Source organism: Saccoglossus kowalevskii, chromosome 15 (genome assembly GCF_978046115.1).
Source record: "Saccoglossus kowalevskii chromosome 15, keSacKowa6.1, whole genome shotgun sequence".
NCBI lineage: Eukaryota > Metazoa > Hemichordata > Enteropneusta > Harrimaniidae > Saccoglossus > Saccoglossus kowalevskii.
This window is the reverse complement of record NC_140655.1, coordinates 194,633-207,062: the sequence shown is the minus strand read 5'-3', so window position 1 is coordinate 207,062 and position 12,430 is coordinate 194,633. Positions and strand designations below refer to the sequence as shown.

At 35.5% G+C, this 12,430-nt stretch overlaps 2 protein-coding genes across 3 annotated transcripts in view; one reads left to right on the top strand and one right to left on the bottom strand.

Moving 5' to 3' along the window:
- LOC102802400 (polyamine-transporting ATPase 13A3-like) overlaps positions 1 to 12,430 on the top strand; it is a 340,426-nt gene that overhangs the window by 237,847 nt on the left and 90,149 nt on the right. The gene's annotated exons all lie outside the window — the stretch shown is intronic.
- Positions 1,627 to 9,888, bottom strand: LOC146733852 (uncharacterized). Its single transcript, XM_085508641.1, has one exon. It carries the CDS (start codon positions 9,886 to 9,888, stop codon positions 1,627 to 1,629), a length of 8,262 nt encoding a protein of 2,753 aa, XP_085364767.1.

Here is a 12,430-nt window from a genome sequence, read left to right as displayed (position 1 = left end):
ATAACATAGCACCCATGTAACAATATAAATACCCTGTCAATACAAAACACAACTTGTCAACAAGGTGGATATCATCATAATGTACTCATGTGCCCAGGTAAACTACCATGTCAACAAGGTGGATGTCATCACAAGGTACTCATGTGACAAGATAAACCACCCTGTCAACAAGGTGGATATCATCACAATGTACTCATGTGACCAGATAACCTACCATGTCAACAAGATGGATATCATCACAAGGTACTCATGTGACAAGATAAACCACCCTGTCAACAAGGTGGATATCATCACTTGGTATTCACGTGACAAGATAAACCATTTGGTGAACAAGATGTATATAACCACATGGTAACCATGCAACAAGATAAACCACCTCTTCAACAAAGTGGATATTCTCATAGAATATATTGTATATAATGACATTTAAACAGTATGCAAGTTAAACACAAAGTATAAGGTACGCAATCAATGTACACATACAAGTTTCGCAGATAAAATAATGAGAATGGATGAAGTGAAATGGTGTAACTGCATTCAAACATACAATATTCTATATAAGCAAAAACATATATTTTTCATTTTCTTTTCACTGCAATAATTCTACGCAACTATTAGTTTCTATATTATATTACACTGTAATCAAGGAAAAACATATGGCATAAGCGTTTACTTAATTACTGTGGGTAAGACATTAAAAATAATCTTTGTATATCATAACTGCTTTAAATTTAAATTCATTAAAATACATAACAATTTGAATACAATGTGCAAGTAATCATGGTACATACACTAGTAGTAACATAGTTTTGACAATGATTGTGGTATGTAGCAGCGACTGTCCTCAAATTACAATATATTCAGTGACAGCCACTGTATAATTCATATACAAAATGCAAATCATTACAAGGTAGTCATGTGACAGATAATCTATCCTGTGAATACCACAATGAAAGTGATGTGAGCAAATCACCAATAAGTCAGGTGAATTTATAACCTGGCTTATGAGCAATATTGATATCAAGAGACCTTCTTTGTCAATAGAATTGTCAACAGGATGGATATTATCATGCCACATGAACAACAAAGCAAGCTAGTAATCATATGCATATAAGTTTGAAAAAATTTGGAACATCCATAAATTATGCAGGGTGTACACTAAATTTAGTAATGAAAATATTGATCACATTTACACAGGCTAAATCAAGTATTCAAGCTAGAAAATAAGTTAAATACCAGTTATAAAAGTTATAAATCCATTATCAATATGTTAAATTATCAGTTTGCCACCCATTTACTATTACTATTATCTACAAAGATACTCCACAAGCAAACTGTCTGCAATTATAATAAATAGAGCAATGAAAGACAAATATAAAAAGAAAAAAATGTATGATACAATTACATACGTCTTGAAGACTGGCACCCCCCCCCCCAAAAAAAAACCCCACCCCCTGCATACTTTATGGATGTTTCCCACAATAAAATGAAGAAACAACAAAATCCAAAAAAAAGGGAGCCGCAAGATCTATCTCTCCCTACACTCAGAAAATAGTTGCGAGGAGTGGGCACTCATTATTATTTGAAACTGCGGATATAATACATATGGTTATCTTTTGTATCAAATCAAATAAGTATACGTATAGCTTCATGAAAACTAAAATATCGTGGCTGAACTGTAACTGTAACACTTTCTATACCTTTGACATACACATGGTCAATAAGTGTGCCAGCCTCTGTAGTTCCTTGACATACACACTGCCTATAACCATGTTCTTGCAGTAGCTTCATAATTGATGAAGAGACAAAGATATTTTGGTTGAAATCGCCCATAATAATTGTTCCACCTTGTTGTTTATCAAGTTCCTCCACAAGAACAAGTAAACTTTCTCTGAATATCTCTAGCTGATATGATGCTGGTCTGTATATAACAGCAGCTGTTAAATTCAAATTAGTTAAACAAAATACCATGCATTCCATATTTGATATTGGCAAGTTCAAAATCTTAAATGATTTGTTTTGTTTTGCATATACTGCTACACCACCATGACACTGATCCATCAACTTTGCTGTATTGTCAGTAGATCTATTGTAAGAAAGACGTCTTGGTTTGTGATTAAAACTAAATCCTTTCAAATCAATGTCAAACTCGGGTTCTCTGTCAGTTAACCACGTCTCAGTAAGACATATAACATCAGCCATCAGGAATGCATTATCGTTTTGAATGTCTTGAATATGAGACTGTAGACCCTGAACATTATGCATAATCAAAGTACACATGTAGTTTGCGCTCGACTGCTCTGATAGCTCAGTGATGAACTTTGGCATGTTTTCCAACGCAGCTTGCACTTTCTCATTGCAATAAATTGCCGATGTTCGAAATCCCTGCACAATGAGTCCACTCAAATTTGTCACGCGACTTAAAGCCACATAAGCCTGTCCTGATGTAAAGATTTTTTTCAAGTTGACGACAGCTCTGTTTACAGTTAAGCCTTGTACTTTATGAACTGTGCAAGCCCAAGCTAACTTAAGAGGAAACTGTCTTCTGATACCACCATTTGGTGCAACAGTGTCCTCATTAACTTTAATCATAGTGCTATTTTCTGGTAATGTTGAAGCGATTGCACTCTTCTTCCGTAACTTTTCACCCACTTTGGCATTATCAAATACTACATATATTGCAGAAGGAAAATTATTTCCTGGTGTCATAGTTATGTGATTTACAGTTCCAAATACACCATTAACTAATCCATCTGAAACATCTATGTTTTTTGTAAGTTGCACTCTCGCACCAATAGCTAGAGTAATACTTTCTGGTAAAAGACTCATGTAAACCTTCTTATGAGGCATTTCATTTCTTTCTAATTTACCTGTCTTTGCATTTTTGGTAAAATCTTGAGCCTCAATAAGCACTGGATCTGTGCATAACTTATGAAGCATCATTACATTGCATGTGTTAACCTGTGCATTTGTACCAAAAATATGAATTGCATCAGTTTCCTCACCAGTTTCCCGACCTTCAAGCATTTCAACATCAGTAGAGGACAGTGCCTCTCCTTTCTTATGAATTCGTAGCCTATTAAGTGTCTGAGCGAATGCAACATCTGTCTGTCTCATTATTTCAGTTAATTCAGCAAACATGAAATTATCTTTCCAAAGACTTACAATCTCGTTTCCAACACATAATGGGTTTCCTTTTACAGGTGGGAGTTGGTAAAAATCACCACATGCCATGACACAAACATTACCAAATGGTGAATGACTGCTAATTTGTTTAATCTGTCTCAATCGACCATGGATATAAGCAAGTAATTTGTGATCCACCATAGAAATTTCATCTATGACTAAGATTTGAAGAGTGCTTAGCTTACAACGAACGCTATTAATCTTATCATTACCCAGTGGTATATATGGTAGCTTGGTATTAACTGGTATTGATAAAGCACTGTGCACAGTCATACCTCCAATATTAAATGCAGCAACGCCTGTTGGTGCTGTTAAAAGTACAGAAATATCATCAGGATTTGGTAACGAACGAGCAAGAATGCGTGTAGCTTCATAATACACAGATTTGATTAAATGACTTTTTCCAGTTCCAGCTCCACCAGTGACAAACACAAAAAATGGGTCTGGGTTCAATCCATTGCTTTTATCCAAACACCACTGTCGGATTTTGTAAAATATTTGAGATTGTTTCATATTCAATTTTCTCAGCATCGACTGTCCCTCAATCTTTGACGTTGAACAAGGTGGTACTACAGCATGGCTATCTGCAATCTGTGGTTGCTCTTCTAGATCAGGAATTGAAGCCTCATACTCATTATCATCAGTATTTTTCTGCTGTGCTTCTTCGAGGCACTCAATTCGTTCAGATTCAGTTTCTGGGCATATTTTAGCCCATGCATCTTCTAATTGTCCACATTGATCAAGTAGTTTTGATGCAGTCTCAATAGCATCAGCCTCTTTCTCGAATAAGGCTCGATTTCTATCAACAATCAATTTCACTTTTTCCAATGGTGTATTTCCCAATTTAACTGCTCCATCATGATAAAAATTTTCAAAAAATTCAAACCCAACAGGTTTCAATTGTTTATCAATGCGATATGGGAGAAAAAGTTGCAATATACTCTGATAATATTTCTCGGGATTCTTTGTCACTGAAAATCGTGCATATCTTACAACAGCAGGCTCACTTCTAGACCTTTTTTGCATATGACCAAGGTCCTTTTTTAATGTTACTGCTGGATTTCTTCTCTTGTCATTATTGACATTTGACATTTCAAATGTTGAAAGAATTCTGTATTCTGAGCAGAATGCAGCAAGACACAAACTATCAAAATCTTGTCCATCTGGTCTAGCTTTGTATCTGTCAACTATGCTAGTCATCCATATATCCTCTTCATCTACATCAGCGCCTTCATTTTTCTTTCTGATGACCTCAAATGGCAAACTCATTTTAATAGGATTGTCTCCAGTAGGAATAAACTGGACTTTTCGTGATGACTGTTTCAGCTTTAAATTACATACTCTATATACAGCCTCTTGGGCACTAACTTCTCTGTTTTGGAGGTATACAGTTCCCAACTGTTTTAATGCTTTCTTGGCATCAACATTGCCTTCATTTGTAGCTTCTTTTTGAGCATGATCCAACAATAACCCCATCTCTCGTTCTGCTTTGGAAATGTAGGAAACAATATATACAACACAGGAATATGCATCAACAACAAACTGGATATCCATATTGGCATCCCAACAACGGATTAAATCTGCATTATACTGATTCACCCATACATCATTTGGCTGCCGTTTCAAAACAACAGATGTTTTTTTCGTTAACAATCTATTTGCCTTTTCAAAGATTTCCTGAGAAATTCCTATATCCGAGAATAAGGAATCTACACTTTCATATTCCTTTTGGTTATCAGAAAGAGCTTTCCAAACATTTCCAAGAATTTTCTTTGCACTTTCTTTTGTCATGGACAATTTATGTATTCCCATATCAGAATCTTCGTCATCAGTTACATCAGAATCTTCTTCTAGAACGTTTTTTAATTGCAACTCATCTGTTTCACTATCAGGTCGACAGATGAATGATCTTGTGCAAGGAGGTCGTGGAAAATTGAACCTGCAATTCGTGCCTTTCTTCTTGCAAGATTTTGAATGTCTTGTGCTGTGTTTTTGGACTTTGTTTACAATCTCATGTAATTCTGAATCCTCATCTTGAGAAGGCATATTACAAGTTACATACTTGTCAACAAAATCAACCACTTTATCATCAGCATCATTGTCAACAATTGGAGCATTGTCAACCCAGAATAAGCAATGCGTGTGTGGTGAACCACGTTGTTGAAATTCTACTCTGTAAAAATAGTCTTTAATATGCCCAATTGGATGTGCTGAAGACATTATTACACGAGTTAAAAAATAATGGAATCTGTGATCAAACATTCTAGCTGCTGTTACTGGGTTCTGTCTTAGTATTTCACATTTCTGAGACCAATCAAGATCATTAGCAGAAGTGCTATAATCACCCTGTTCATGAAGTATTGTTTCCACAATTTCTTTCCACCTTAAGTCAGCAGATGAAAATGAGCAAAACCATGTTGGTATACCTAATTGTCTTATCATTGCAAAAATATCTTTTTGCGTAGCTTGCCAATAAGGCGGTGTTCCTCGGATAGGCTTCAAAAACTTGTAGCCTTCATTAGACTTTATAATCTCTATCAGTTTGTCTCTGTTTGTTAGAACCTTTGATGTCACTTTCTCTCCACAAGCAATACCATTTCCTTTACGAAGAGCAATTGACACTTTTGACTGGACCTGTTCCAATTCAGACAGATATTGTGCATAGAATATGAAGTCTATATTTCTGGCAAATCTACCATCAGCATTCATCAAACGTGTATGTAGATACCGTCCTAGCGTTATTCGAACCTCACGGTCATCTTGAAGTGTTGGGGATCCAGTTGGATACAATACTGGGAAGCATTTTGCTTCATTGCATTTGTCCATCAAGACTCTAACTGGTTTATTATGCTCTGCTGGTGCAACACATACATCATCAAAGTGATAATCAAGAACTTCCTGACCTATGTCAAGTGGTTGTAAGCAAGTGTCTACAAACATTCCATGAACATCGTCTGGATCATTCTCTGCATCAGATGTTTCACTATGTTCTTCATCAGAAGAATTCTCATTTCCTTCATTTCTTGATAGAGTGTTCTCCCAATCCACATTGAATTTTACATCTTCATACCATTTATTATTCTTTTGAAGATATACTAACGCATTTTTTACATTACCTTTTTTAACACATTTAAACTGGTAGTGACCTTTGTATGTAAGCTTTCGCTTCAGTTTCACTCGTATTGTCTGATCCTCTGATTCAATTCTTGGTAAAAAGCTTGTTGCTTTCACTACACTCGATGGTACACACACAACTGGCCCATGAACGCCTTTTTGACCACCTCTTGGCAAAGCCAACATTTTCAAAAATGGAATATGCAATGCTACTAAATGTTCCTCTAAATCATTGAGGCATTTTAATTCGTCAGGAATGGCTTTCAGATCAAGGTTGTTTGCAACCGCTTCTGCAGGCATCTTTCCATGCAAAAGTTTTCTTTGACATGTATAACAAATCCATAATTTACCAGCAGAGCTTTTCTTTAACTGACATTCTTCCTTACATGTTAAGTTGCATGTATGTACATAGGTTTCTGTTATACACTTCTGTGCAAGATATTCTCTTGCAAAACCGTGTTTATTACATATAATCACTTGATTTCGAAATAGGCGTCTATGACAAACACTGCAAACGCAATCTGGTCCTTTGGACACTTCACATTTGAATACAGCTGTAACATGCTCAATGTTTTCATTTTCTGTTTTCATACACAGTTTTTGGTTAATACTACGTTCAATCAAACGCTGCTTATAATCTGCATCACAATGATATTTTTGTACACTCAGCTTCTTTTTAGTTTCTCTGAATTCAACATTTTGCTGATATCTGTCTGTAAATTTCGCTTTCTTTGTTTCCCTGAATTCAACATCCTGCTGATACTTTTCAGTAGACTGAGCTGCACAGCGTGCTTTCTTTGTTTCCCTGAATTCAACATCCTGCTGATACTTTTCAGTAGACTTAGCTGCACAGCGTGCTTTCTTTGTTTCCCTGAATTCAACATCCTGCTGATACTTTTCAGTAGACTTAGCTGCACAGCGTGCTTTCTTTGTTTCCCTGAATTCAACATCATACCAATACTTTTCAGTAGACAGAGCTGCACAGCGTGCTTTCTTTGTTTCCCTGAATTCAACATCTTGCTGATACTTTTCAGTAGACTTAGCTGCACAAAGTGCTTTCTTTGTTTCCCTGAATTCAACATCTTGTTGATACTTTTCAGCAAACACAGCTGCACAACGTGCTTTTTTTGTTTCTCTGAACTTGGCGTTTTTATGATATTTGTCATAACTCTGCTTTTTCTTTCTCTCCCTAAATTCTGAATCTATGTGATATAGTTTTTGCTCCTTAACATAACTTTGTTTCTTAGCATTTGATTTGGGTATTACACTTTCACCAATGGTTAGGTTTTTCTTTTCATGATATTTATCGCGTCTGACTTTCAATTGCTGACGTCTAGATAGAGATTTATGTTTTCTCCCCTTGTTTGAATACTGTGATTTGAGTAGATTCACCTCGCCTACAAGAGGTACATTATCATTAGCATTCATAAATGACCTTTCACAGTGTTTAGTAATATCAACATTTTCTGTATCACAGTTACCATGTGTACAATTCCTTGATCCACCATGCATCTTTACACACTTCACAACTTCATAGTGATTTTCATTGCAGTGCTTTAGGTACAAACCATTAGTACTATTACCAGAGTTTTTGCTAGTTTGACTAAATCGTCGCCATCTATCAACATTGAATGTATAAACATCTGTTGCCAGCATATCAGCTGCGACAAAAATTTCAACCTCTGTACCCCATACACCAGGCAATTGTATATTTGATCGTGTTACATAATCATTAACTGATTGGTATTCTGGTCTAATATATTGAGAAAAAATTTGGGCATTTAACTGCAAGTGTTGCACAATCTTGTCTCTTACAGTCTGGTGATTTTGCTCAGTACCACTTATACAATACGATAAAGCTCTGAACAAGCAATTACCATCACCTTCAATATTCCTAGTATGACAAGGATCTCTTAGTTCAGAACCATATATATGCCCATATGTTTCAGTTTGATGTTCATACGTTAAACCAAGTGTTGTGCAAATACCTGCACATGTACTTGCCTCAAGTGGCATAAATGTGAAGACAACTTCTCTGTACTCGTTTATAATCACTAAATCATCATCACTGGACATTATGTTAATTTCATTTGCTACATCTTTTGAAGCAACAACACTAATTCCTGTTACTTCAAACTGTGTGTTTTTACTTACATTCATGGATATTGCAAGATTGCAACAGTGTTGATACACCTGCTCAAAATTTTTCATTTGCAAGAGAATACTCGAGCCATCTGGTTCAATCATGCCTTCAGAATTTCTTGAATGTGAATCAAATACACAGTAAATGCCATCTGCATTCAATACAGCAAACGTTGCTCCATTAAAAGTTATAAAAGAAGCATCAAATTCAGACAATGTTTTGTACAATGCACTATCTAATGATACAACAAACTCGCTTTCTACATGTTGCTGGGAACTCATTAAACCAACTAAACTGTTACCAACTGTGACAGAAAATCGTGTGTCAAATAACTCCACTTCTTTGTCCAATTCAGAAACTAAAAGATATTTTGCATTAATTCTAGAGGACAAATCATTATAATATTCATTGCCAGCTTTCAAAATTGTGTCTAAATCATAACTATCCCATGATATTACTTTTTTAATTTTACTGTATACAAGTGACATTAAGCAGTTAGCAACACACTGTCTTCCAACATTTTCTGATGGGAAAACAAATGGATCTCCTTGATGAAAATTGCCACTGATTGCATTTACATTCCCGTCAGTGAACAGCTTTTGAAGCTGATCAAATCTTTTGTAATCTATTTCACATTGGTTTCTCAATTCATTAGTAATTATTGCATCAGTTCGGAATTCATTTGTAAGCATTGTGTCCTTTCGTTGCTCATTTTGACAATCATCATCCTGAAATTCATCAAGATACTCAGTACTGTAATTTGTGTTTTGCTGGAGGCACGAAACCTCACTGTAATTCATGTTTTGCAGGAGGCAAGAAACCTCACTATCATTCCTGTTTTGCTGGAGGTCAGGATCCTCACAATCATTCCTGTTTTGCTGGAGGTCAGGATCCTCACAATCATTCCTGTTTTGCTGGAGGTCAGGATCCTCACAATCATTCCTGTTTTGCTGGAGGCACGAAACCTCACTGTAATTCATGTTTTGCAGGAGGCAAGAAACCTCACTATCATTCCTGTTTTGCTGGAGGTCAGGATCCTCACAATCATTCCTGTTTTGCTGGAGGTCAGGATCCTCACAATCATTCCTGTTTTGCTGGAGGTCAGGATCCTCACCGTCATTCCTGTTTTGCTGGAGGTCAGGATCCTCACTATCATTCCTGTTTTGCTGGAGGCCAGGATCCTCACTACTGTCATTCCTGTTTTGCTGGAGGCCAGGATCCTCACTACTGTCATTCCTGTTTTGCTGGAGGCCAGGATCCTCTGTCGTCCTGTTTTTTGAGAGGATAGGATCCTCCATGTCAAAATTCCTGTTTTGTAAGAGGCCAGGATCCTCAGTCTTATTACTGTCGTTGTCATTCCTGTTTGTAAAGAGGCCAGGATCCTCTGTTGTGGTCAAGTTTCTTCTGTGTTTCCTTCCTTTCTTCCAGTATTTACTTCGAGGCATCTGGAAACAAGACATAAACCAAAACGCAGAATACATTATTCACACATGCATTGCAAACATTTTTAAAAACACTGAAGCAACAACACCAGTGTTGATCAATGGAAGTGCACAATTACTCCATACTGGTACTTTACTGGAGTTTTAAAAATTAACAACATTCAAGTCGAATAGTTTCTATGCCAACCATTCTTCCAATAAAGTAAATCTACATTTCATCACTTATTGCACATCCACCAAAAATAACTTGCCTGCACTAGTAATAGTTTTGGGTAACAGGTTTATTTGTAATCAATATTTACCTTCCCTTTATGAAAAAATGACAAGCTCATGAGTCAATGTCACTTACTAAAAGTCTATAACTAAAGGCTTATGAAAATGCACTAATATTTTTGTTTTAATGCAACAAATATTGAAAATTACATACACAGACTTCAATCTGAGTAATCTAAGAACAATCAGATTGTAGAATAATACATTATCCCTATGTGCATACAGCACAACCAGTGAGCAACCTAATATGCAAAAACCTTTTACTATCCTACCAAAGGGAATCATTTATATTTTATCAGTAAGCAATAATGATGGACATCTGATGCAAACAGTGTTTTAATGCATATTATTGATTCATTCCCAAAATCAAATTTCCCAGTCATAAGAAATCACAAGTCGAATGAAATCATTTCATAATCGTAAAAAAAAATACCAATTACACTAAGACTAGTTAAACATTTTTTCCCGATTAGGCTGTGCGAAAACTGTCATTTTACTTACATCAATATGTGTGTTCTTTTTTTCCCATACTTATAAAACATAAATTGAAATGCAGCGTGCACAGAGAGCATGATATTCCATGCAAATTTAAAAATAATGTTGAAAAAGTTCATCGCACAGAAATGTTGCAGCAATACTTGATATTATTAATCGGCATAAGCAGGAAGATTAAACTAATTTATTAGAATTTGACTACCACATGTCACACTATTTGCTGCAGTACAAGTGCACTACACTCCTCCAGTCCATTAAATTTGTTCTTTGTTTCAAACAATATCAATCATAACAAAATGGTGGTGACCTTCTCCATTAAAATGCAGCTTTAAGACATAATCTCACCTGAAAATATATAAGCAAAGAAAACAATGTCCATTAATTAAACTAATTAAAATTGTTTACGTACGTATACTATCAGGTAACAGCTTAGGTTTACTGAGTAAACTGTATACTATCAAGTAACAGCATAGATTTACTGAGTAAACTGTATACTATCAGATGACATCATAGATTTACTGAGTAAACTGTATAGTATCAGGTGACAGCATAGATTTACTGAGTAACCTGTATACTATCAGGTGACAGTATAGATTTACTGAGTAAACTGTATAGTATCAGGTGACAGCATAGATTTACTGAGTAACCTGTATACTATAAACTGATAGCATAGATTTACACTAACATAGTGCACAGGTTACTCAGTAAATCTATGCTATTAGTTGACAGTATACAGGTTACTCAGTAAATCTATGCTATCAGTTATCAGAATCCATTTACTGAGTAAACTGTATACTATCAAGTAACAGCATAGATTTACTGAGTAAAATGTATACTGGTACTATCAGTTGACAGCATAGATTCACTGAGTAAACTGTATACTATCAGATGACTGCATAGATTCACTGAGTAACCTGTACACTATGCTAGTGTAAATCTATGCTATCAGTTGATAGTATACAGTTTACTCTGTAAATCTATGCAGTCATCTGATAGTATACAGTTTACTCAGTGAATCTATGCTGTCAACTGATAGTACCAGTATACATTTTACTCAGTAAATCTATGCTGTCAACTGATAGTGTACAGTTTACTCAGTAAATCTATGCTTTCACTGATAGTGTACACTTTACTCAGTAAATCTATACTGTCAACTGATAGTACCAGTATACATGTTACTCAGTAAATCTATGCTTTCACTGATAGTGTACAGTTTACTCAGTAAATCTATGCTATCAGTGAAAGCATAGATTTACTGTGTAACATGTATACTATCAGTTGACAGCATAGATTTACTGAGTAAAGTGTACACTATCAGTTGACAGCATAGATTTACTGAGTAACCTGTATATTATCAGGTGACATCATAGATTTACTGAGTAAACTGTATACTATCAGGTGACAGCATAGATTTACTGAGTAAACTGTATACTATCAGGTGACAGCATAGATTTACTGAGTAAACAGCACACTATCAGTTGACAGCATAGATTTACTGAGTAACCTGTACACTATCAGTGAAAGCATAGATTTACTGAGTAACATGTATACTATCAGTTGACAGCATAGATTTACTGAGTAAAGTGTATACTATCAGTTGACAGCATAGATTTACTGAGTAAACTGTATACCGGTACTATTGTACACTATCAGTGAAAGCATAGATTTACTGAGTAACATGTATACTATCAGTTGACAGCATAGATTTACTGAGTAAAGTGTACACTATCAGTTGACAGCATAGAGTTACTGACTAAAATGTATACTCTGGTTTATT